This window comes from Seriola aureovittata, chromosome 9 (assembly GCF_021018895.1).
Source record: "Seriola aureovittata isolate HTS-2021-v1 ecotype China chromosome 9, ASM2101889v1, whole genome shotgun sequence".
NCBI classification, from domain to species: domain Eukaryota; kingdom Metazoa; phylum Chordata; class Actinopteri; order Carangiformes; family Carangidae; genus Seriola; species Seriola aureovittata.
The window spans coordinates 7,729,031-7,755,965 of NC_079372.1; the positions used below are offsets into that span (position 1 = coordinate 7,729,031).

A 26,935-nucleotide genomic window follows, 5' to 3' on the forward strand; every position below is an offset into this window, starting at 1 on the left:
TCAAAACACTGGAATTAAAGAATAAATTAGTGATGAACAAGATTAAATACATCGCTTACAGCAGCTGCCAGACAACCTGGAACGTTTTCTATCATAAAAAATAGTTTATTAATAGTAGAAATATATATCAATGCTTTTATTTTGTAGGTAAATCACCTCTGCTACACCCAAAAGGAAGAAGCAGACAAATAAATTAACTGATCTTTTAACGCCCTCTTGCGTTGTAAATAATAAACTGTAGACTAATTTGTATTGTGCGAGTGCATAGTTATTGGACTCAGAGAGTCCCTTCCCTAGAAGCACAGTGATATATGTTTTTTGACAAGATATATTTTTCCAAATAACTTTGTGTTAGTCGGTTTCTTGTGTTAATAAAAACCTCCGCACTGGTTCTGTCAGTCAGCTGGGGTAGGTGGGGTCACAAAGAGCCAAGATGGCTGACTTTGAGGAGCCGCTGTCAGATGAGGAGAAGGTTTGGAGACAATTTTATTCTTTACTCAGTGGTAATTTCTCATATTTGTGGAGAGCTATCCGTGTTGTATGTTCACATGAGTGAACGGTTAAGTTTCGGAAAGAGAACGCCAGTTTTTTGTCACGCATCGAAATGCTAAACTTGTGTTTTTAAGCTACGATTAGCTAACTAGCCAATGCTAGTTAAAGCTTATAGTTGGCTAGCGGCTAGATAAAACGCCGTTAGAGGGCTTTAACCACTGGACACTTTGACTGAAAACTTTTTAGTAGTTGTAACCAAATTAATGGACACATATGTAACGATGCACCTCCAAAAGTGGTGTTCCAATGTCTATACTAGTCTGCAGTAATTACAGAGTGGGCTACGTATTCCTCTCATATAACGTTAGCTAACATTAGCGGCTAACGTTACTTTGCTTTGGATTTCTGGGTCAAACAGATTCAGTTGCAGCTCAAATACGTGTTAGCCTCACATGGCTTGTGATCGGGATATGTGTGCCTGCAGTTTAGATGGAGTCTGATAGTGACACCCTCCGTTATACCAGTGGCAGCTGGAGGCAAGGCTCAAAGTATTATGAATGACAGACTTTGCGTAGTGATTTTGCTAGGAAAAGTGAATACAGGAACATGTAATTTTCCCTGTAGACACGTAGCAACGAGGCTGGTTCAAAGCTAGAAACTAGAGTGGTAATGTCAAGAGACATTTAAGATTTAAGGTCTATTGATAGTCAACGGGAAAATTCAGGGCAAGATGATGGCATGATATTATAGAGACATGATACATCGTCTAGACAAGCTGTTTCCAATTCAGTGTCCATTCTGTAGTGAAGTGCACTGCTTACATTGTGTTGATGTTTATTCCTAGGTAGACACCTCCCTCTTTCCCTCTCCCTCCCTTAAATGACAAAAGCTGTAATGAAACTATATCAGTTATACTCTCTGTGCACTATTATTTAGTAAAACATGCTTTCTGCTATTAATGTAATTATTGACGGATTTTTCTTTGAAACCAAGGCATTATTATTGCAAAATTAAAAGTGCATCTTCATCATCAGCTATGGCAATATGACAGTGTCTAAACTGGATGCCAAATTCCTAACAAAGTACATTTTTTCAACTTTTTTGACTTGTTCAAGTATGTTAATGGATTGTCTTGTTTTATAAACAGTGAAAAACATATTAATTGTAGGTATTGGTATGTTATGTCACTCTTTCTGTTCATTGTATGGCAAGTCATATTTCCGACAATATCATGATTGCATAATTAATTGGTCACATTTAATTTGCTTCCATAGGTCCGCATAGCGGCCAACTTTGTGACTCATGCCCCCCCAGGAGAGTTCAATGAAGTCTTCAATGGTAAGGAGCAGTTGTGGCAAGATGCCTATTATATATGATATGCATTGAGTATGATGTAAGTTACTTAACCTCTGATACTATTGTTTTGTCTCTTAAGAGCGCTACACAAACATTTTTGTTTTGTTTTGCTAGATGTGCGGCTCCTTCTCAATAATGACAACCTCCTTAGGGAGGGGGCTTCACAGTAAGTAACATTCAATTATAAGTACCGTCTGAAAGTCAAATATTCATAATTTAACAAAATGCATGCACAGTCAGTGTTCTCAGAATGGTCAGTGGAAAACATTTGTTGAAAGCTTTTGATGTCATGTTATGAATGTCTACCGTACTTTTATTCCCCTTCTGTTTGTCTAGCTCCTTTGCCCAGTACAACATGGATCAGTTTACTCCTGCCAAACTAGAGGGCTATGATGAACCGGTATGTTTCATCCATAAGTGTTTCATATTTATTTCAGAAGAGCAAGTGTCTGAGCCAGACTTTTTCAGTCTTTCCTCTCCCTTCTTTTTAGGTGCTGATCACAGAGCATGGTGACTTGGGTCAGGGACGTTTCCTGGACCCCCGCAACCGTTTGTCATTCCGCTTCGATCACCTAAGAAAAGAGGTGAGCGACGTGCAGCCGTATGACGGAGATACAGCCCTGAGAAGCTGGAGAGATGCCTGTGATACTGCCCTTAGTGCCTATGTCAAGGAGCACTACCCTACTGGAGTCTGCACGGTAGGGCACACAAAATTTGTGACAAAATAGCATTCTAATCAATATAGATTACATTTTACCCATAACAATAATGTGTGTGTTGCAGGTATATGGAAAGATTGTTGATGGTCAGCAAACTATCATAGCCTGCATTGAGGGACATCAGTTCCAACCCAAAAACTTCTGGTATAGTGATCCTCCTGCAAACAGCTCTTTTTTTTATACATATCTGGATATATGTGTGTCTTAGAGGATATATTACTAATATTTATTATATAGCTCTATCACAAAGGACTTGTGTATATTTTTAAACAAAGTGAAAGTGAAATAATTGGTCTTTCAGTTTTATAAACATTCTTGATGCTGCTGTCTTATTGTAATATAGGACTTCTCTTCATTTCTGTAACACAGGAATGGTCGCTGTAGGTCAGAGTGGAAGCTTACCATTGGTCAGTCCACTGCTCAGGTGGTGGGAGTGTTGAAAATCCAGGTACATTCAGTTCAATGTGCTCATCTGAATAAATTACAGCAAGGAAGAATATTCTTGAAAAAAAACACCAACTTACTAGTGAAGTTATTCTCTGTCTCCAGGTGCACTATTATGAAGATGGGAATGTGCAGCTGGTTAGCCATAAGGAGGTAGAAGAATCAATACCAGTAACTGTAAGTAAAGATTTAATACACAGGCACAAACACGCTCTCGCAGTGTTTCGCATGGTTTGAACTTTACTTTTGTATGGACTCAAATAAGGATCAAAAAAATTTTGTGATTGTAAAGTGATGTTCATAATTATTTCCGAAGTTTGTATTTGAAAATCAACCTTTGTAAACCTGTAAAGTAAATCTGCATGAGAAATGCAAGTTTGTGCATGTGTACAAAAGATTTGTATTTGTAAACAAAAAATGTGCATGTGTAGAAAAGACTTTGTTGCTTTGTATTTGCTAAAATGACTTGTATTTTGATTTGAGCATCACAAACAGTGGGAACTTTGAGTGCTGAACTTTACACGCAGTTTTCTGCTCTGTATCTGTACACAGATGTTCACAAAAGTAATTCTTCCTTCAGAGTCTTTCTCTAACCTCACCAATTATATCATTTGTTCTCAGAATTCACTTTTTATTTTACAAATACAAATAATTTCTACACAATACGCTTATTTCACAAATATTGATTTACAACTGCAAACTTGATACATAGTATTAGACCGGCCGTGCTATTTCTGTTAGTAGGATAAAGGGTGATGATTGTATATGTGTTTTTAAAACAGAATGAAAGCCAGACAGCCAAGGAATTTGTTGACATTATTGAGAATGCTGAAAATGACTACCAGGTAAGATACCTTTCATTGACTACACATTTTATGTACTTATGTTTATAAAAACATGTTTTACTTTTATGGAAACATAAATAAAGAAACATTTTTTAAGTAAATGCACAAATAGTATACTTGATACTTGTTTTCCTCTGCTTTTTGCCCTCAGACTGCAATCAGTGAGAACTACCAGACCATGTCTGATACCACTTTTAAGGCCCTGCGTCGTCAGCTGCCTGTTACACGCACTAAGATCGACTGGAATAAGATCCTAAGTTACAAAATTGGCAAGGAGATGCAGAATGCCTAGTGGGTGGTCAGGGACGCACGCTCCACTTGTCCCACAACCCACCTATACATGCGCAAGGACTAACCAAAGCAAAACTATGTCAGTATGGGGCAAGGAAATAATTTTAAAAAACACAAACAAAAAAAGTATAACTGAAGATTTGCAGACTGTTAGGCACAGGTATCTGTCTGCTGTAAGGAAGTTGCAGTTATGGAGATAATTGATGGTTTGGAGGAACTGGTTACTTCTGGATGTGTGTTGTTAAAAGAGTTGTGTTGGGTCAGTGTGCAGGGCTGTGCTCAGGACTGCTACATTAAAGGAGCAAATCTTCCTTCGGCTGTCTGAGGTATCGCCGACCTCCCTAGATTCAGGTGTCAGAAATTGCAATATTTTTTTCTTTGTCAAACTGATGCAGAACTGTGATCACGTCACAGTGGAGATCTCAGCACACCGGGACAAAAAAAAGGAACTGCACAAGGCAGCTGATGAGAGAAATTAAGCACATCATCACATATCAGGGTATGATATTGGACAGGAAAATATTCATTTTGTTAAAGTTTTTGTTTCTTTTGTGGAAATCGAAATCAGGCGCGTCAGTAAAATTGGCAGGAAAATGAATAGCAGTCATCTGACATTTTAACTGTTGATAGGTTTATAGTATTGCTGAACTGACATGGAACCTAGTTATACATTGCTAAAGAAATTGACAGTATTTTAACCTGTTAACAGTTAGGAGTAGCACGATCCTCAGCATAGCTCTGTCCCTGCACTGTAGACCTGTATGTTTGTCGGTGTCTGTCAGAGCTGAGGGAATGTTTACTTGTTTTCTGTTGCGCTCCACTGATGTATGTGTCTCCACCAATGCAAGCTATGATGACTGAAATAAGATAAAGCAACTTCTACGCTGCTGCATCTATAATGCATTCTCTGGTCTCTTACTTTGGCAACACCACCTCCATTGCTGTACAGCTTTTCCTTTGTGAAAGGGAAACATATTCATAATAACCAAGATTTATTTGCCAAAATCTCTTTCCTATGGTAAAGAACTCCATCCTCCCATCCATGTATGCAAATTTCTATTTTAATATGCTGGTTTTTTGTTGGAGTCTTAGAATACTAACTGTTTGTGTATTGGCCAAAGCCAAGTGAATGCAAAACAGTTGCCATGTAAGGCAAGATCATATTCTGTTTAAGTTACATGACTTCTGTAAGGCCACATCATACTGTATGTGTTACATGTCTTCTAAGTAGGCTGACTCTGGATCAGTTACTTGTTAGCTAGACTTAAGTTCTGTGTTCAACCCTCACACTATACTACAACTGTGTGCCGATCAGTTATAAACTTCAAGACTGTACTGCCCCATTCTGTTGTACAAATAAATGGATTGAACATCTCGGCTGTCACTTTCATGCTGTCACATACACCTTCCATAGCCGATCAGTCAAGATCCAGAAGACTGCCAGCCAGAACTGTTTTAGTGGGAAAAAACTGTGAGACGCTGTAAGCGTTAAGGCAAGTGTAATTTATTTAAAACAGCTCTAGGTGTTGCAGGTGTTGATGATATGCATATTTACTAAAGCCCCTCACAGACAAGCAGTGCATAAATCGACAGACTTATTGATAGGCTAAAATAATTACTTTCAATTCTTGGTTTTAAAAGATAGAAAACAAAATGTGAAAACACTGTAAACCTAAAAGGAACATCTGATGTGTATTACTGTTAGGACAACACACAATACTATGCAAAGTATTTGACATGTACTATAGAAACAGTTGTTACAGTAGCAAGATTCAAACCTTTAGTCCCCTTTATCTTCATCGATGGAATACTCCAAAGAGTTATCGCATAATCATGACACATAGTCCTTCTTGGATTGAGTGAAACAGAAATGAATCTTCCCTGAATAAAACATCTGAAATCGTAGACGTACAGTATCTTACAGTAATGTAGTGCAAAGTGTGCTCTCCCTTTTCAAGATAAGATTCAGTGTATTCATGACAAGTATAATAGAAAAAAAACAGCACATGCATGTGATGTTCATTGAAATTATTTACAGTATAATATTCTTTTCATCTCTGCAAGAATTGCATAAGAATCCGTTGGGAAAACATTTCAAAACTACTCACTATTCTATTGTGAAAAGGTGATAGCTACACATTTGCTACACTCTACATCCATGGATTAATCCTTCTACTTGCTATAAAGTCTGGCATCTGACTAAAGTCTTATTCTAACAGGACTGGCAGTTTGAGCATTAAGGGAAGAGGAAAGGAGTGTTGTGCTATGAAAACCCATTGTCACTTTTTTCTTCAGAACCAAAAGGTCTCTTTATACATGGTCTCTCAACAACCTTAATATATGGTTAAAGTGGAAAATGATTGAGATAATTATTTTAATTCCAAAATTTCACTCAGAAATATTCTGCATGAAGAAATAAAGACAGGAAAGTTCTTAAAAGAATAATTAAATCCAATGAAAGACTCCATAATATACTATATTATATTCTTTCCCAATTGTTTCTCAAATTGTGGCATAGAGGTAGGGGTGCAACACACTCCTAAACGCATCTGTTTGAACCAGTCCAGCTTTGAAATGTCTATACTACTGATTATGAGTGTGCTCAAGGGCTAGCAAAGATGAATATTACAGTAACTTTTGATTAAGGCCTGACTCATTTAGCAGTTATTTTGAGTATGATCTGGCCGTTAGCTGCTAGACGATAAAACAAGGTCCGGTTCCTTGGCTTCCTCTTGCCCGTTGTTGCTGTGCCCACAGTTCCCGGTCAGCTCAGGGAAGAGGCTGGTCCGAGCAGAGTGACTCGGGGAGCCTGGAGTTGGACTCATGCCTGGCTTCTTGGGAGGGATCGGAGGAGGAGGATGGGTCCTCTCTGAGCGAGGAGTGAGGGGCGAGCGGATGCCTGGAGACAGGGGCCCCGAAGAAGGCGACCTGCCCCCAGGAGGAGAAGCTGCTAGATTGCGGTAGTCTGTACCAAATGGAGAGCTGCTGATCGGTGCCAGCTTGACTCCAGCCTGCTGGCTGGTGAAGCGGGACAGCACCTGAGTGACCGTGTTGCGGGCCAGCTGCTTAGCTGTGCTGTGCTCTGATGGGGGAGGGATGGAGGAGGTGGTGGGGGAGAGGTCTCTAGGGGAAAGAGGCCCACCATGCTGCTGCTGCTCCAGCTCAGCCTGGCTCTGGAACTTGTGCCTGGCAGCTTGGAATCGCTGGTTGACTCCGGCCTGGTACGAGGACTGATGGAAACCTGGGCTGCCCAGACGCTTGGCAAGAACGGGGGAGGAAATGGGGGAAGAGGAGAGAGATGAGGAGGCTGTGCTGGAGGGAGAGTGAGGATGAGGATGAGGGTGAAGAGGGGAATGCAAAGGTGCTCCTCCCCCATTCTCTACCACCCCTCCATTTTCTGCTCCCCTCCCTTCCTGCGTTGGTTCGGTCTCTTTATGTGTGTGATGGCCATTGACCTTTGACAGTGAGGTGGATTTAGGGGTGACAGTTACCTTTCCATCCGGTTCAGTCTGAACAGAGGTGGACACCACCATCATCTTGGAAAGTGCATCTTTCACCTCCGTCACAGTCTCCTTTACCTCCTGTTTACATCCTTCAGGTTCAGCCAACCTCTTCCTCAGCTCCTTCACCTGTCTTTCAAGCTCCCTACTCCTCTCCTCCTCTTTGCTGATCCTGGCTCTCATCTGCTCCCGTTCTGCGTCAAACTCAGCCAGCTGCCTCTCAGACCTGGCCTCTAGCTGGGCCGACCTGCTCTTCTCATTTTCAAGAACCCCCTGGATCTTTTCCAGGGCACTGGTCTCCTCTTGGAGCAAGGTGCGAAGTTTGCAGACCTTCTGAGCCTCCTCCTGTGCCTGGGTGCTGGCTTTCTGGAGCTCTAGGGTCAGACCGGAGGAGAGCTGCTGCTGCTGGGACAGTGACTCCTCCACCTTGCTCACCAACTGTGCTTGTTCCTTCTCTAACCTCCGCACAGCTGCACGCTCCACGTCCAACTACAAAGAGAGGGAGAGAAATAAGGCAAGGCAGCTCTTCCGAATTTGACCACAAGGAGGCAAAAGAGCACTGCTCTGTTGCATTAAACCCAACACAGAAAGAGAAACAACTGAAAATACAATTGGTTTTTTTTTGTATAAAACATTTTAATATGTATTTTGCACTAAACTCAATATATCTGTATACAATAACAACTGACTATAAATGTTCAAATGGACTTTATTTTTTATACTACTATAAAGATAATTCTCTTATCTTTTACATTTTTCCATTATTTGCCAATAACATACGATACTTCATCCAGTGATGTTAATTCATTCAAATAGCTTATCTGAAATAGATCAAGTGTTATAAAACATGTATTATTTGTTTTATTAGACACAAAGCTTATAAAAATGGAGCCCACTTGGACAGCACAAAGCGGTCAGTTTCAAAATGGCTGACATCCCTGGTAGGTAATCAATCCCCGTTTCTCTCGGCCCTGTCTATGTGCAGTTCTGTCTGATGAAATACACTTACATTAAGTCCACTTGAGTCATACAGGATGAGGAAAGGGGATGAGGTACAGTATGTGTCACTTCAGAATGAGAAGAGACAGATAGAGGAGCAGTTGTTCATGTTTCTCCTTATCTAAGAATGATTTGCTTGCGAGGCATGTTTATGGAAAGTTCAGCTTGCAGTGAGGTCATAGGAGGGTGACCAGACCGCTTAGAAGCTTTGATGAGTAACAGAGGGAAATGGGAGGTGATGAAATACAATCAAGTGTGTATGATTAGTGTACAAGAAAACAACACGGACAGGAAGGCATGAGGAATACTGGGAGACATGCAGGAACCCTTTCTTACATAAGGCCCTTGTGCAGTTTGTATGGTGCTGATTGTGCGCACACAGTGTGTGTGTGTGTGTGTGTGTGTGTGCAAGCGCGAGCTGACCTTGCGTTAGACATGGACATCCATTATCTCAGGTTTCCTGAGGCCATAAAAGCCCCATGGCTGCTGGACAACTAAACAATGGCCTCTTCCTCCTCTGTTTCCTATGGAACAGCCCTGTGCCTGTGCGTATGGGTGCCTGTGTGTGTCTTTACTTCAACAGGCCAAGCACTCTCCACCCTACTGAGTTACACAACAGTGGAGCTGCACTGATGCTTCCCTGCTCAGTCGCTGGGTTTTAAATCACAGCTACACACTGTGCAGACAGGCAGAGGAGAGGGAAAGAGGAGGAGGAGCTGAGGGAGGGAAAAGGAAGCAGAAAAATCTCTCCCAGCAGATGTTCCTGTCTCTCAGCAAGTGAGCACCACTTTCGCTGAGACTCGACTCTCCAAAACCAAACAGAAACTCATACAAATACATACACACACAGCAGAACAGTTCATGTAAACTTTGCGTCTTTTACATGTCAGTCACACCTGTTGCAGCAGTTTGTCTCTTTCTGTCTGCAGCATGACGGCGAAATCATCGCTGTGTGCCGAGTCCTGGGCACGCCGTCGTTTCTCCTCCTCCAGATCAGCTATCATCTGTCAAGCATACAGCCAAATAAAACAATTATATGACATCCCATGCAGACAGGTTTCTTGTTGCAGGATTCAGCGCATGAATTTGACTCCCTTCTCAAACTGGCAAATTACATTTCTTTGATTTATTTTTCTTATGAGAAATTTCCTGCTCCACACTGTATTGCTGCTGTGAAACCTGTCCCCTGACTAATCAGCATGCATAGAAGAACCTCCTCTTCTTTACAAGGTTTTGTCTTTTTCATCAGCTCTCTAAAGTTGACTCCTAGACAGTCTATAAGTTGAGTGTTTATCACTCCCATAAATCTGCTGTAATGAAGCTCCATATCACCCCTCTAAGGCCTGGGTGTGGCTGCTGTCTGTCTGCCTCACTCGCCCAAGCCAAGTCTACAGTGGCTGAAACATGGAGACAAATAGATACATGCTGCACAACACAACAAGCCTATTGTACAAGTGTGAGCCCCTGTGTGACACTGGGTATTTGCAAACCCCCCCCCCCCACACACACACACACACAAAACTGACATGAGAGCTGGAGAAGTCACAGAGAATTAGTTCATGGCTGTATACGAGTGCGCATTGCCTCTTACCCTCCTGTGTCTGCTCTCAGCAGCAGCCAACTGTCCCATCATCCTGTCTTGCATCCTCTTGCAGTGAGCCATGACCAGTTTAAGCACAGCCAGAGGATTTGGGCCCACCACTCGACCCTGCTGGTGGGTGTGATGCGGGGTGAGTGTGTTTTGGCGCTCCACAGCTTCGCTGTCCCGCTGCAGCGCCAGGAATGGATCGCTAAGGTCATACTGGCCGTAGCGTTCCTGGATGAAAGCATCTCTGTGTTGAGCCTAACAGACACACACACAAACATGCAACACACACATAATTGTGTTAGGCGGATACAGTAACATACATTAGCTCATGTGCTGACTCTCAGATTGAAAAGGAATCTCTCTTTCCAAGAACGGCTGCTAAATAATCAGTTTTACCAAATGATGAATGAACAAACACACACACACATACACACACACACACACACACACACACACACACACACACACACACACACACACACACACACACACACACAGAAAGACATGTAAACATACATACACATGTGTGGCTCAGAGGTAATGAGACGAGCAAGTATCAGATGAAATCCAAGAGCTGAGTATGGCCTCAATGCCTCGGTACTTGTGGCTTACAGGAAGGGAAGATTAATAAATGTCCATGTACCTGTTCAGCCCTGACTGAGCAAAAAAAATGACCAGTATGTTCACGTGTGTCAGTAAATGGTTTTGATCGATGAGTTCTCCTTTCTACACTGCAGCACAGGAAAGAATGTGTGAAGAAGATAATATGAGGCCCGACGGCCAGTTCCAAGAAAAACACAAAGTAACTCATCACAAACATACTGTGTAAGCAAAGACACACACGCACACACACACACACACACACACACACACACACACACACACACACACACACACACACACGCACTTCAGCACATGATGCATGAGAGATGACTGACTTGTAGGTAATAACTTAAGGCATTCATATCGCCATTGAACATAGATTCAGGAGTATGTATGTATGTGTGTGTGTGTGTGTGTGTGTGTGTGTGTGTGTGTGTGTGTGTGTATGTGTGTATGCAGGAAATCTGTGTGGGGTGATGTTATTGTCAGTGTGAGCACAAGCAGATGGTGTTTCCCCTCAAACCAAACACAAAGAAGAGGTGAGGCACGGCTGTCCAACCCCCCACCAGGGACAGATGTTAACTCCTCCCCAGGGATGCAGGGGTGAAGGACCAGGCCATGAAATCAGACACACACATACACATATACACACACACGCACACACACGCACACACACACACACACACACACACACTGAGCTGTCTCTTATGAAGTGGTTTGATTATACCTAAATTAAAACAAAATAATTGAATAAAACGTGATAGTGTCCTTGTTTAAGGGTAAAAGTTAGATCCTGGGTTATAAAATAAATTAAGGTAAACTAATTTTAGCTTGTTTGAGAGAAACTTGCTGGAATGACAAGACATGAGCTGAAACGTGATGGGGCCTTGCTGACCTCCCTCATGGTCACCCTGATATGTCATCAGGAGGTCTCATTAACTACGTACAGTTGGAGGGCTTGAGTTCTGGAGGCATGCAGGGTCAGCTGGCGGTGCTAGTGATGCAAGCACATGCCAAAGGGCTCACTCCACGTGCCTCCGGGACACCCGTCTCCGTCTCCCCATGCAGTCCTCATCAAAACATCTCTGGGTCACTCTGCTCCCCGTCATCCCCTCTGCCCAAACATGCATGGCACCACATTCCTCTGTCGGTCCATCATCATTTCTCAGAAAATGCCTCTCCCTCCACTTCCGCCTCTCTGTCAGACCCTTTTTTCTCACACTCTCTCAGACCACTGCAGCACAAATACACACACACACACACACACACACACACACACACACACACACACACACACACACACACACACACACACACACACCCCGAGGACATCAGTAAGGAGGCTGTATTTGAGGCTTTTTCTTTGGCTGGACAAAGAATGCGACCCTCAGTGAAGAGATTACAGGACTCACACAAAGACACTGTCTCAATGCCTCAGTCTCGTGCATTGTCTCCATGTCTGACCCAGTAGGCTTCAATATGTGAGAGTGGGTATGAGTGTATGTGTGTAATAGTCTGTGTCTCTTTTTTCAAATACAAAATGTATGTGTGTGTATGTGTGTGCCATTGTGTGTATGTTTACTGTGCTGGGCTTTGGGGTAAAGCTGTAAAGCTTTTTCATCTCGCTGGAGACAAAACTGCAGCTTCCTGAGTTAAATAACTGTTTAAACAGGCCATTAAAGGGGGTATGCTGAGATTGGCTTGTGTGTGTGTCTGTGTGTGTGGGTGTGGGTGTGTGCGTGGGTTTGTGTGTGCGTGCAGTAGCCCTAGCCTAGGGTCTGGTCTCTTATGGTTTTCTCAGGACACATCTGATCATAATGACAGAGTGTACTTTCCTTTATGAGAGAGCATAGGAACCAAACCCTCTCTGCTGCAAAGCTCTCATTTCTGCCCAGCTACTGATGATAAATGTCTCTCTAACTTAGTTGTGGGAAGAAATATATTATATGCTATGAATTTACTTTTTGTCCCCGTTTGATAATCAATAATTTGTTTTTGAATTTGAACCAAGTAACGGACCTTACTGCATGCAGGAGCTCCTCTACAATTTCATGCATGATCATTGCCTTCTTCAAAAGCCTGTGTCCTCTAATGCATTCCCACAGCTGTAACAAGGTGTGAAAGACAACCTGATGCTTTTCACCTGGAGAAATTCTCGGTCAGTTAGTTACCTACAGCTTCAGGGCACAATCATGCCCTTGTGTGAAATGAAAAGAGCCAGGGAGTCCTGTTTCCGTACTGAGCCTCCGAAATGACTTTCACACAATGAACACAGCAGCCAGCATGGACAAAGTTGCAGCTCTGAATGGTATCGGGTGTATAGCAAATGTATTATCTGCTATAAAACTGTGTGGATATGCATTCGCATGTGAATATCTGCTATATGTGTGTGAATCTATGAGCATCCAGCTAACGTATGTTTGCTTTACTGTGTGTGTGCCATGCTGCATAAGGTTCTTTGCATAAGCGGCTGTCTCCAGGGTAACATCTCAAATCCAGAAGCTTTGCGGTGGGGCTTATGGGAAAGTATGCATTCCTGGTGAATTAGTCCGCCTTTCAGAAGAACAGTTAGACACAGAGAGACAAAAGGACAGCAGGAACAGACCTGTCAGATATGAAAAGGATCTTTCATGGAACTTAAACTTAAGGAGTCCAGTGCAAGCGTCTTCCCAAGAGGAGATGCTCCAACATCTTACTTTTGTAAAACATCAAAATAAACTGGGGTATAAGGTTGCCTTTCAGTTCTATTCTGTTATTTCAAACCAAACAAGTTGTTTTTTTCTGAGATATTCTGATTATAAACCTGCAGTGCAAGAAAAGCACAGTGACAAGTCATTGTTTCTCTCAGAGCAGAAAATCAGACAGAGCAACGGGAGCTGCAGAGCGTGTAGTGCACATTTCTGTCTCTGGCCTCAATGTTTTACTAGACGACGTAAAGAAGATAAGACTTGAGTAGTGCAGTTTTGATCATGGGGAATGGACAGGAAATATAGTCAATGTGCCATTTGTCATCAGTGTTGAATAGCAGGCCTTGGCAGGTGACACATCTGCTCTAACAGAGCTGGTGAGGCTACAAGCTCAAACAGTCAAACAACAATCAAGTCCTCTTAAGATTCAATCATGCCTCATGTGTGTTGTTCTAAAGCACCAGTTGTGCAATTTTCAAAAAAAATACCATAAGGACTAATAACATATCACATACACAGGAATGCCCTTGTTGTTGGGATTAGCGCTAGAAATAGAGTTTGGCGTGACTGTCTGTTGCTGGGGACTAATGACTAGCTAACTAGCAACTATGGACAACATAATCATTAGCTAAGCAACACTTTGGCAGGGTAAGAATCAGCAGTATTGTCTTGGGAGAACCCACAGACTGTCTATGTGAGAACCCAAACTGCAAATGTACCAACTCAAACCCGTACTCACTGATCTCTTTGGCCGCTTGTTGTCAGAGGAGCTGCAGAAGAAGCTAACGTGCAAATGGCTCGACATATTATCACCTGATGAAGTTGTTATCTCTAATGTGTTAGCAAATAGTTGCCTACTTCAAAATGGAGGAGACACAGAGCAACTTTATCGATCCTCTGGAGTCGTGTGTCAGACGACGTTGACACATGCAAGTTCAGTATTCACTCTTCTTTTAGCATCTGTTGTGGTCGCTATCAAATCCTGAGAAATGTATCTACCATTAGCGACATAGATGTTCAACCTTCCTCACCAGCTAAGCAGCTAATCAGCTAACTCTGACTGCTGGACAGTTAGCATACAGTAGGATTGTCAGATGCTGCCGGACACCAGGTTGGTGACAGTGTTTAAATTGAACCACAGTAAATTTGTGATACCAAAACAAGTTTAAAGAGGTGGAGAGTAGAGAGTTCACTGTTTAGATCCCTTTAGATAGACATTCTCTTATGAACCGACATTCCCAGGATGTGAACACTTGTCATCTAGGTCCTGAAATGATCAGGTGTACTGCTCTACAGCTGTTTCTAGCTTGGCAAAGTAGGCTCCCACTTTGTCATTGTAGTGTAAGTTAGTGAGGGACCATGCCATTGCTGCAAGGTAGTGTAGTGATTTTGGTCACTTGGGGGTATTATACACGCAGTGATCTGAAGGTACTGTGTAATTGTCAACATGCTTTGTTCTCCAAAAGAATAATAAGAGAGAGAGAGAGAGAGAGAGAGAGAGAGAGAGAGAGAGAGAGAGAGAGAGAGAGAGAGAGAGAGAGAGAACGAAAGAGAAGGAGTGAGATGAGGTGTGTGCTTAAGGCTTAAGCTGCATCCTCCACACCTCCCACCCACACATTAACCACAGATGGCACGGAGATAACTGGGAAGAATCAAAACAAAACCTCACTTTACTTTATGGGCCGTGCAATGAGGCAACTTCCAAGTAATCTTTAACTGCCTCAAATGTTATCATCAGTGGTTAGTGATGAAACATGGAAGCAGGTGCTCTCACACTTTTGTCAGGCAGCGATTTTTGAGAGGCATAACATATCATTAGGTGGAACAAGGAAGTATTCTGGTATTTCTTGAAATAGAGTCAAAAATGTAACTGGAGGGGCAATTCACTGACGTTGAAGCTTCGTTGAAAAAGCAGTGATTTTTCTTATGTCAGACTGGCTGTTGTCTCAGTTTGGCCTGACCTCCTTTATCACTATTTTATTTGTGGCAGGTAAATAATCTCCGGTTCAGTGCAAATAGCTGTGAAGGGTGGAGTTCATTACATTACAGATATGAACCTTTAGTTTCTAACTGGGTCTATGGATAAGAGAGGATGCCATAAAAAGGCATCCTAGGGAAGAGGTGTGTGTGATGTGCTGTGTGTGGGTATGTGTTTCTGTGCACCTATTTTTTTTTTTAACCAATAAATGCATAAGGTACTTTGATGTCATCTCAGAGTTTTCAGGTCAGGGAGCTTTACTCTCTCAGGCCTCAGGCTCAGGTGGTTGATATGGAAGCACTTCACTGACATCACAGATCAGTGTGCATTACAGTGTTACATTAGTTAGTTCCTTGCTTTATAAGGATACCTTTCATGTAGTTTCTGCTGAGTTTTTTTTTTTTTTTTTTGTGTTATCGTATTTTCCCCTTCCAATCTTGACAACATGTCAAAATTGTGCAGTGATTCTTGTTAAGTTACAGAATATACAATCTTATCTGAACAGCACACTCTAGCCAGGCCCTATTGTTTATGGAGTCAGGAAAACACGTCAGCCTGCAAAAATAGACAAAGCATTTTAGGATTACAGGATATGACATAATACGAAAAAAAAGCAAAAACAGGTCCTGCTGAGCATGACTGTAACATTTTAACTTCACAAACCTGATGGCCTGGCTAAAAAAACAAAAACAAATAAATAACAGAAATGTTTGTTTCACTACCACAGGTACTGGAGGCCACAGAGTCTTTAATAAAAAAAAACAAAAAAAACTGAAAGCAGTCCCTTGGCGCAGACGTGAGGTTTACAGTGGCAAGAAAAGTAAGTAGGTCTGGAGGTGTGGGTTACAGCTACTTTGACTTTCAAGTTGGCTATTCACAAGCCATTCCTTGCAAAAACAAAAGAGATCTCAGAAGAGCTGTGATCAAGAGTTGTAGATCTGCATGAAGCTGGAAGGGTTACAAAGTTATCTCAGAGAGTTAAAATATTCGTGAGTCTACAGTTGGATAAACTCACTATAAATGGAGATGATTTATTTCCGTGGCTACTCTCCATCGAAGTGGGCGTCCAGCTAAGATGAGTCCACAAGTACAACGCAGAATGATCAGTAGTGTGACAACAAACCTCAGTGTAACAGCTTAAGGCTTAAAATAATCATTGGAGCTGGATAACATCTCTGTTCATGAGTCAACTACACGCAAATCATGGTGTCCATGGCAGGACCTTACAGAGAAAGCCACTGCTCTCCAAAAAAACAAAAAAAAACAAAAAAAAACATCACACTCCATGACACTGCTGGGAAAATGTTTTGTGGACTGATTAAACTAAGGTGGAGTTGTTTGGGAAGAACATGCAGCACTATGTGTGGTGCAAAAAGGGGCGCCGCATACCAACATGCAAACTTCATCCCAAAGGTGAGGCACAGTGGAGGGAGCATCATGCTTTGATCCTGCTTTGCTGCCTCTGGGCCTGAACAGCTCGATGCCATGGATGAGAAAATGAATGAATTCCAGAGTTTATCAAGGTATCGTGAAGACAGGAAGACATCAGGGCGGCTTGTCCACCTGCTGAAGCTCTGCTGATGGAATGACCAGAAGAGAGCCGCTCACACCAGAAACTATGGCTGAGCTGAAGCAGTTCTGTAGGAAGAATGTTCCTCCTGAACAAGTTGCAGGTCTGATCAGCAGCTACTGGAAGAGCCTGTATTGTGCTAAAGGAGGTTCGACCAGTTATTGAATCCATAAGGGTTCAATTACTTCTTCTACCAGCACTGTGAATGTGAAATGGATGCGTTCAATAAAGACACAAAATATTGTATATGTCATATTAGGTTGAGCACATGTTTGTTTACACTTGTGACTGATGAAGATCAGATCACATTTTATGACCAATTAACAGAAATCTAGGTCATTCCAAAAGGTTAACTTTCTTCCTTGCCACTGTATTTCCATATCACAGTTTGTTTCCACATCCAGTGTTAAAAATTTGTTTCCCACTGTGTTCACCTGGTTGTTGAATGTCTCATACTAAGTAGACAGACTTCAGAGCTCCCTCACCGAGTATTTAAGAGGCAGGTAATCAAGGCTCTCGCCTATGTGTATTTCCACCTCTGTAAATAACATTCTTTTCACCTACTAACAACTTGCTCTAGGCTGGATTTATGCTATTTTTGCCTAACACAGAGAAGATAATAAAAGCTTTAGTTACTGTATAGATGTAGACAATCATCAACTGAAAAGATATGCCACTCCTGTTGGAATGCAGGACCTGTTTCTGGTGTCATGTTTTCAGGAATGTTCCCTCCAGTAAAACTGCTTATCTGTGCCCTTAGTAATGAGAACTAGAAAAATAAAATCGAGAATCTGTAGAGACAAGTCCCATAGGTGAAGCCATCTCATGCTGTAAGTAAGTTAATACTTATACAGTTCCAAATTTTCAGGGGATTCAAGTGAAGGGAGCGCTTGGATACAGTTGCCCCGAGCAGTATAGAGGCATCCCAAGTACTTGCTGCTGAAAGGACAAAATATTTAAAAGGAGGAAAAGAGCGGGGAGGAATTGAGAGCCTCTTTGTCTTTTGTCAACCGTCCTCACACACAAGTAAACATTACTGGCACACAGTGAGCTTGGTTAATGTGCCATGTTGACAACACTGAGAAGAGAGCGCTAGTTAGAGAAGAACGCTGTTATAGGAATTGTTTGTGGCATATTAAGATTCTGTAGGAAAAAAAAAAATTGCAGTGGGAAGATGAAAATAAAAAAAGTCAAGGCAGAGAAAAACTCCCTGGGTGCCAAATTAATACACAAACACAGTGCTCAATATTGGACACATTAACCTGCTATCAACCCCTGACACTCCCCTCTGCACATGTCCACACATAATCTGCCCTAACATGGACCAGTCTGTTAAAAGGGTGTACAGGCCCCTCAGTGGGTACAAGGGAAGTCAGTGATTTGAATCTACAACTCTGTACATCCTCTCCACAATAAACACCGCAGCCTCTAACTGGCCCACCAGAGACCAACAGAGTGTGTGTTCGTGAGTGAGGGGGCAGATAGGACACAAGTCACGGTCAAACATGAAAGACCCCCCGTAGCATGTCTGTGTGTGAGGAAGAGAGAAGGAGGAAAGGAGGGAGAGGAAACGAGCAGTATAGCAAGAGAGAGGGGAATACGTACGGACAACAAGGCGACTGTACATTTGTCCTCAGGGAATGACTCTGTGTGTGTTTGTTTTGTGTTTCGGGTCAAACCCTGCGTGCCTCAGATCTGGGCAACTGCCATTCGAAATGTATCTTAGCTGGTGTGGTAAGACCGGCTCCCCCTCAGGCCCTGACACTGAAATTATCTCATAATTACAGCCTCTCTTGCTTTCTAGATAAACTTCACTATGAAGGCCTATCTATTAGAACGAGACAGTCACGGTTGCTACTTGTCTTCATCACAACCTCAACCACTATTTCAGACAATGAGTCATGCATTCAGGGCCTAAGTAGCCTCATCTAACCGTGGAGCAGCTGCTGCGGTCATGGAGACAATCAGAGACAAACACTGCAGAGCGTTGTAGCTGCAGAAAGATATACTATCTCTTTGAAATATTTGCGAATGAGCTTCACAAAACTGAGGATTAAAAAGGAACAACTGCGTATGACATCTGAAATGTGATAAGGTTGTTGTTGAGTAACGTCCGACTTGATGTTCCCAGTGTGTGCATTCAGTTTGTCCAAGTGGACATGGTACCTAAAACATACAGAGGTCATCTAAAATTTGTTTCTGTTTAGCAGCAGTGGGAGTTTCCCCAAATTAAAACAAATGTGAGCACAAACAGTCACTCAACACACGCTGGAGACACACCAGGTATGGTGGACCTATAGATAATGTAGACAAATTAGGACTGAATAGTGCCTTAATTGGGGGAAAAAAATGAAAAACACTGATTGCAGCTGTGACCAAAGATGGTCTGACCAGCAATAATGTTGGTGCTGGCCTGGGAAACCAGAAGGGCTCTGGTGCCATTGTCTTCATCAGCTCTGTTTCCTCATTTTCCTGTTTACACATCCCCTCTCTGTTAGCTGACATTCTTTTTTGGGGTTGTAATGCTGAGGCAGGTTAATTTTAGTGTCTGAGGATGTCTTCAGTGAAGAGAGGACAAAAAGAGTGTTTTATTTATTTTTCAGTCTTTATGTACATACACTCCTAAAGTCCATGGGGGGGGGGGGGGGGGGGGGGGGGGGGGGTTGTGTCTCTAAGTTGTAGTGTCCAACTCACCCTGAGGGTGTGTATGACCACATCCTGGGCCTCCAGCTCTCCCTCCAAGATACTGAGGAGAGTCAGCAGCTCTGCTCTGCTCAGAGCCTCCACATTCATTTTCTCCTCCTGACGACAGAGACAGAGAGAGAGAGAGAGGGAGGAACACAGGGAAAGAAGAAAGAGATATTCTTACTGGAACAGATAAACATGATACCATGCCTGCTTTTGCAAATCTGCTTTTATTATATAAAAGAAACAAATTAGCATAAAATGCAATCAGAATGATCTATCAATACATAAGACACGAATGCTTCGGGTATTGCAAAGGGATTTATTTGCAGAATAGCAGTTACTGGAGGGACAGAGCTGATATAGGATGGGACTTGGGGTCCCATCTGTGGCCTCACTGGGTTGTGCTCAGGGTTATAAACAGGAAGTCATTAGCATATCTGCATGTTAAGTTGCTAAGGGACTGAGGACAGTTGCCTGCTCTGCTTCAGTACCATCTATCAAGAGGTTCAATGCCATCTGAAGACTATCAGGCGAATGTGACTCTTTGAAACATCTAATGTGGCATAGACTTGTGAGGGATTAGCCATCCCAACCTCCATCCTCTGTGTCCTCTGATTCATCGGCTGGGTCCAGTCTAGTCATAGCGACCAGACATAACACTCTTCACACAGCTGACGTCATCATTCGCAAAATGAAGAAGATGACAAAACACTGACTTCATCTCTTAAAGTAGGGGCGAGGTCGCTGTCAGGTTATCCTCAGTGCTGTGTTAGCGTGGCTGTGTTAATCACGTGTTTGACAAGTTATGTGCAAGCTGTGAAGCCAGATAACAGAGGCCATAATGATCAGCCTGTCTCTCACTCCTCACATCAAGAATAAACTAACTGACAAGTAACAAAGCTCAGTGCAGGACGCCTTAAGGGTTTTGTAGTCTGCATAATGTATACTTGCTGTCAAATTAAAGCAAAAACCCAACATTTAGTATTTCAGTAAAGTCAACCACCAGCTACCAGAACAGCTTCACTGCTCCTCGGCATAGACTCTACAAGTCTCTGAGGGATTTCTTCCAAAAGACATTCCCTCACTGGGTGTTTTGATGATGATGATGTTGGCGAGTGCTGACTGTCACGTGGGTCCCAAATCTATAGTTGATCAGCTGAGTTGAGATCACCACAGCAAAAGCCATAGCTTGTGATTCTTATAATTTTCACGCCCATCAAACCTCTCAGTGACCCCTCGTGATCTCTACAGAAGCATCTGCAATTGTTGCTGTATGTTACTCCACCCAAGTTTTTCCTTTTGATTTCTCACCCCAGCCTCTATTAAAAGTGAAAGCAACTGCCCTCATCTTCACTTTAAACAAAGCTCTCCTCTCCTGCCCACTGCCAACCAAGGTTGCATCTCAAGGGTGCTGTTTACTTTCTTGCAGCAGCGTCCCAGAACATTTTAAGTGTCTCCAACGAAAATTCCTCGGTGCACTCTGTGGCTCACCGCACATTCACAGCAAAGCAACAAAGTGTGAATCAGTAAGTTATTTACTGGCTACTAACTTGACATGTATTGCAAGGCTGGTTTCCTGTCCTGCCAAACCACACACACACATATTGATATTATAGTTAGTTTAGTTTCGATATTAGTGTGTGTTTGAGCTGGTGGCTGTCAATGTAGGCCAAACTCACTATGTGTCACCTGATATCTGTGAATCAGCTCCCATGGAAAATCACTCCAACATTCCAGGGATGCCCACACCACGGGAATCATCACTCAAGAGCAAGTCCCTGAATCCCACTCCGTAGCCCGCAAAGTTTCAAGTGGCGGTGTTGTTGCAGTTTGGCTTTTGGTAGTCGAGCTAATAACAGGCCAGTGTAAATATTTGAATGGTCTTGTCATGAGATGTTACATTCATGCCAGATTTACAGGTCAATATAGAAGCATATAACAGGTAATTTGACAACACTGATCTGTGGTGAGTGTTCCCCCCACCCCGCCTCTGTGTGTATTGTACAGACAGTTCATTGTTTCCTCACCCTGTTTTTTTTTTTTTTTCCTTTGAAATCATTTCTCTCAGGTAACAAAACAAAGTCTGGGTTGAACTTTACTCATGTTGGCTGTGAAACCAGGAAGGGCCATGCGCTAATGTCTCCAGCCTGCAGGATCAGACCGCTCAGTGTGTTCAAAGCAATAACTGATCGCAGTGGTTGCTCAGGAACAGCAGAGGATCCACCTGCCGTCCTGGGCCTTTGTCTGGCACAAGGGGCTGTCACTATTTTCCGTGCTGGCAACATTCACTTCAATTGCTATGTGTCGCAAACATCCCAAGAACATTAAATTAGCTATCATGTATATAGATTTCCTGCAGTGATGATGGTGAAATCAATACTGCATCAATAGGACTAAAGTACTCACACCCATTAGCCTGAAAATCAACTCAACATAAGACCCCTGGATCTCAGCGAGTGTTGCTATTATCTACGATTTATCTACACATAATTTTGGCTTTGCCATTTAGAATAAAGTCCTGTGTAGTTTGTGACAGTAAAGTTTCAGATAACCAGAAATGGCAAAGCCCCATATATAGTACGAGCAAATATCAGATGAAGCAGAGACCTGGAGTTTTGCATTTTGGTTTCTAACTAAAAAGCCGCAACAGATTGGAGATTGAATTCCTGGAGGCCAGAAACAAATATTACCACAACCTTCCGTAATCAGAAAAAAAAAAAAACATACCTTCATACGCTCTGTTCTATGTTCATTAATTGTTCTCCCAATCCAAAAATGAGGCTCCACAGCGACATGAATCAAAGCAGTCCACTGTCACAGGCACTCCTGCTCCGAGAAAGGCGAGTGCGAACAACAGCGTAGTGCAGCAATCTGACCAATAGCTGGCGGGTTCGTCTTTTAGGGGGCGGGGATAAGGGCGTTCCCGAGGCTGTGGGGATAAACCTCTTTGTTTCAGACACAGCAGTGTGTCCCAGCGTCAGCCTTGTATGTGGAGATTTGCCCTAATTGCAAATTGAATGTACAGCTTTACTACTTCAGATATGTTGTTGTAGTAGTAGTTTTAACTTAAAAAAAAAATCAAATTGCGAATTTGTTCCTTCAAACACAATCCGTAGGCTTACTTAAAAAACTCGTAGAACCGGTTATTTCCCCAGAACACTGACACTTGCGGGGAAGAGGACTTGCATCGTCTTACACAGTGTAGTGGTTCCTCTTGATGGCCAAATGACAGCATCACAACACACTCTGTGGCCCTGCAGCTCAGTCGAGGGTTAGTCTAGCATGTTGAAAGAGTGACAAACGTGCATTGCGACAATTCAACACGTTTCCTCCACAACTCCTCTAGTTCTGCAGCATTTAGTCTATTTTAGTGAACAATGGTGACTGTAAGGGAAGCAGGGTTTAGGATGCATTCTTTAGGGTCTAGGGAAGTTTCTTTATGGCCATTTGTGTCTCTCTTTTAATGTTTATGTGCCTGCCACAGAAGTGTTGGAGATTATGAGTCAGAATAGTGAAGTAGAAAGTGCTGGTTTCGTCATTTAATATTGTAGAGAGGAACATGGAGGGATTCATCCCCCTGAAACAATGTCCTAACAGTTAACCAGAATAGAAAAAATGGTTTAGCCATAGATAAGCTAATGCTGATCTCCTTCTTTGTCTCTCCGAGACTACTACGCCTTCACTGACCCGGTCTTATTGAAAAGTAGGAACAGAAATCTGACAATGCGATGTTTTTGTGAAGGGATCTGCTCCAGATTATCACTGTTGGCTAAAATTTCCAAGCAGTGTTATTACACTTACAAGCCTGGCATTCACACCTCTGCACACAGCAGTCCTATAAAGCAGGCTACTCACAATTACCACCACAAATAGTGGTGTAACCACTTATGGACTCAAACAGGCTTAATGTGCAGTCTGTTAAACCATAATATGCCACAGCTGGTGGTGTTTTCATTTACTTACAATCATGTCTCATCATGTCACGATATGCTTAAGTCTGTATTTCACTGGCTTTGTATTTTTCCAAGTCACAACTGAGCTCAGCTTATAAGAATTTTCTGTAAATCCCCTTTCCACGAGTAAATCAAGAGCAGAGTTATTATAGCATATGGGTCATTAAGATATGGACATTATTTATAGGGTAAATTAGCCACAGCTTGTCCAGCTCTGGTTAGTTAATGTGAGGTATCATTTTATTGAAAATGCTGTCAGGAGCAGCCTGAGCGACGCAGAGACAGACTATGTTGCTCAAATCAACAAACTGAAAACAGACAGAGCTGCAGTATCTCAGATGAGATGTGAAATTTATTTTCCTGTAATGGTTTCTTGAAAATTGTTAGTAAAACATGATAAAAGCCCAGTTTCAGGCAAACGATATCAGCAAACATATTCAATAAAAAAAAGTTTTTGCAATGTGAGGCTCTCATATGAATGACACGAGAGAGTTGGAGAGTAAGTGGATATACACAACTGTTTATTTTGGCCCTATGACAAAAAATGTCCCTGCCAAAGATTAAATCAAATCTGTGCTCTTACTTGATAGCTAATGGCTCTATTGTCATTCAGCTCCAATTAAGGTGACCACAGTGCAGTGCAGATGGAGATCATGATGAGGTAGTGATTGAGCTCTCATGTAAACACGCCATTCAAAATGTCATTTGTGTGTAATATTTATTTAAGCACTTGATCGTATATCGGAGATCCTTTAACAAGGAGTATATCTTTATTTTTTCACGGGTAATGCAAGAATACGGAGGTCTCAACCTGTTCTCATTCCTACAACGTCCAATATGGAGACCGGGGGAGCTGCAGGGAATTAATTCAGAAAATTCACATTGGCTTCTGCTGTCACCAGTTTTCTGCAGGGGTTTCTGAGCAAATGAATTTTGAGTAGGTGAGTTTTTTTAAATTTAGAAGTAATATCACAAATAAAAGTACTCTGAGTTTTTTTCTCCTTACGTTGACTGAAAATATTGTGTACTCAAACTTCTTTAAGAAAAGTGTCACGCTATATACACTATGTACATGTGATATTTAGTGCTATACTAATTACATACCACACTATAATGTACTGCCATGAAATAATTCAATTTGTCAGTGTTTCTCAGTTGCAGGAATCTCAGTTGAAAATCATTTTCAAAGCAATGTGTGAAATTTTCAGATCGAAAGTTAAATTTTGTCACAACATTTCTTGTTGCTTAAGGCCAGTCTTGTTTATTTGGCTAAGTGATGCTATATGAAAGCCAAAGCACTGCTGGAACTGTTCTCAGAAGATTGTCTGTATCATAATGGCAAAATCTAAATGGTAGAATGTGAATCTTGAAATTCAGTTAGTAGCATGTTTATCTTCAACTTAAGCAAAATTGCATTATATGTAGGTTCCTAAACTGGCAGAGACACAATCTGCTCAGGCAGAAGGGAAGATGGAGAGATACAGGCTTATAGGTTATATTGAATGTTACATAACATTCTTATCCTCACTGAATAGTGAATGATGGACATGCTGAAAAGGTGTGTGACAATGAGAAACAAGTTAATATAGACTTTTTGTAGAAACTAGTGATTATATGGCCATAAATCTTATTATGGTGGTGACGTATGTACATTGGTCAATTTGGTCTGAATTATTTTTGTAGGTTTTTTCTTATAAAATTCTAGTTTTGCCAACATTTGTAGCCATCTATGCATAATGTAATTGCTCATTTAATTCTTTGATATGCTAAAAAAAAAAAAAAAAACTGTCAGAATATTAACATTGTCTATATTGTGTGGGCACAGATGGTGGAGAACATATTTTTGGCCAACAAGAGCCCTTGTCATCCGCCTCCTAAGTGAGATGTGATTGTGAGCATATCAGTGATGCCTGTGATGTGTGGGGCATGAGTGTGTTAAGATGCAAAAAATAAATCAAACTTACAGTCAGCTGGAAGACCACGATCCTGCAGGCTACCATGAAGTGAGATTATAGGGTTATCCAGCTATCTTTAGCTTTTTCTCAGGTTTTTTGGTATCACAAAGATGGCTCACTTTTAACCAGCATAGATCACCATGGTAACCTATACTGCATGGACAACCTCCAGAGCAGGTTAACTTCAGCGGATTACCTCAAAACCTGTCAACAACCTGACCAATGACCACTCAGATCACTCGGAAAATTCCTACAGGATCCCGACATAGACAAAAAGGTTCGCAATAAAGTGACAAACTAACTTCAAACAAACCACTAATGGTTCTGATGTCGCTTGTAATTAATAGCTCCACCTCTTTCACATGATCATGCTCGTAGATGGATAGGTAAACTCTGAGTTAACACAGCCCGTTGATAGGTTCGTGATATTGGTTATCCAGGATGACCAATGTTAGGCTCAGTGAAGCCAGATAATCCCAAGACAGTCAGACAAAGTTGAACTCGTGGTAGAGGCACCGGAGGAAGAGAATGACATCATTGTCCACTGTTGGCCTGTTTATGCTGTTTCCTGAGCCCAGCCTATTGAGGTGCACGTCACGACAAGCTCTCAGCTCGATGCTCCACCATAACTGAGGATTAAAGAGAACAATCACCAGAACACACTAACAACAGGGAAACAGGCCAAGTTGGATGACTATTATTAAACTCTCTCTATGTTGTGTCATTCATAAAAATTAGTGATCCACGATTTCTAACAGTAACGTATGTGATGTGATGGCCTCTAGGGTTGCCTTGTCCTTGGCTTCTGCCTGTGTTCTTTGTCTCCCTACAGGTCCTGGTAGGTGGAGTTTGCATTAGTGCAACTGGGAGCACCTGGCCAGTCCATCCACAATGCATTGAAGATCTAGCTGTCCCCATTTTTCTCTCTCACTCCATCAACAGATCTCCTCCATGGTTTCTTTTGTTTGGTTTAAATAAATGCGATTTGTTCGTTCTTTCAGTTACAACTGTCTGCATTTCCCTCCTTTTGTCATGGCCTAAGAGCCGCGTTGTGACACGCCAAGTTTTATCCTGTTATAAAAGAACTTTAACCTGACGGGTTAAAGTTCACAGACTGCGATTACATCGCAGGTAACAAGGCATGCTTTAGAACAGGAGTGGTACTTTCACAAAGTGGTATTCATTAAAATCCAAGACTGTCTGTTAAAGTATACTGAGAAACCAAAACGAATAAAACCTGCCAGTAAATCAAAATGAGAAAAAATAT

General features: G+C 42.1%; 2 protein-coding genes across 3 annotated transcripts; one reads left to right on the forward strand and one right to left on the reverse strand.

Moving 5' to 3' along the window:
- The first annotated feature begins 262 nt into the window (after positions 1–262).
- Positions 263–5,521, forward strand: capza1b (capping actin protein of muscle Z-line subunit alpha 1b). The gene is made up of 10 exons (XM_056384703.1): positions 263–472; positions 1,767–1,830; positions 1,963–2,014; positions 2,185–2,248; positions 2,340–2,546; positions 2,632–2,711; positions 2,937–3,015; positions 3,117–3,188; positions 3,794–3,856; positions 4,008–5,521. The coding sequence occupies exons 1-10, from the start codon at positions 434–436 to the stop codon at positions 4,146–4,148; spliced, it is 861 nt and encodes a 286-aa protein (XP_056240678.1). The 5' UTR covers positions 263–433; the 3' UTR covers positions 4,149–5,521.
- Positions 5,522–5,629: 108 nt separating this feature from the next.
- On the reverse strand, positions 5,630–22,612 carry cttnbp2nlb (CTTNBP2 N-terminal like b). 2 transcript variants are annotated; one of them, XM_056384700.1, is made up of 5 exons: positions 22,488–22,612; positions 19,767–19,874; positions 10,238–10,489; positions 9,543–9,650; positions 5,630–8,136 (listed from the first exon to the last, which is right to left on the reverse strand). In XM_056384700.1, the coding sequence occupies exons 1-5, from the start codon at positions 22,491–22,493 to the stop codon at positions 6,835–6,837; spliced, it is 1,776 nt and encodes a 591-aa protein (XP_056240675.1). In that variant the 5' UTR covers positions 22,494–22,612; the 3' UTR covers positions 5,630–6,834. The 2 variants fall into 2 exon arrangements, with proteins under 2 accessions (XP_056240675.1, XP_056240676.1); XM_056384701.1 differs by lacking the exons at positions 19,767–19,874; positions 22,488–22,612 and adding an exon at positions 11,785–12,035.
- Positions 22,613–26,935: the final 4,323 nt, after the last annotated feature.

What these genes read in the sequence shown, in the direction of transcription:
- capza1b (XM_056384703.1), top strand. Translation starts at nt 434, where the DNA reads ATGGCTGACTTTGAGGAGCCGCTGTCAGATGAGGAGAAG. An exon ending in TGGGAGTGTTGAAAATCCAG is followed by an intron (nt 3,016 to 3,116) that starts GTACATTCAGTT and finishes CTCTGTCTCCAG; the next exon opens with GTGCACTATTATGAAGATGG. An exon ending in AAGAATCAATACCAGTAACT is followed by an intron (nt 3,189 to 3,793) that starts GTAAGTAAAGAT and finishes TTTTTAAAACAG; the next exon opens with AATGAAAGCCAGACAGCCAA.
- cttnbp2nlb (XM_056384700.1), bottom strand. An exon ending in TGGTCATACACACCCTCAGG is followed by an intron (nt 10,490 to 19,766) that starts GTGAGTTGGACA and finishes TGTGTCTGTTAG; the next exon opens with GCTCAACACAGAGATGCTTT. An exon ending in CTGAGAGCAGACACAGGAGG is followed by an intron (nt 9,651 to 10,237) that starts GTAAGAGGCAAT and finishes TATGCTTGACAG; the next exon opens with ATGATAGCTGATCTGGAGGA.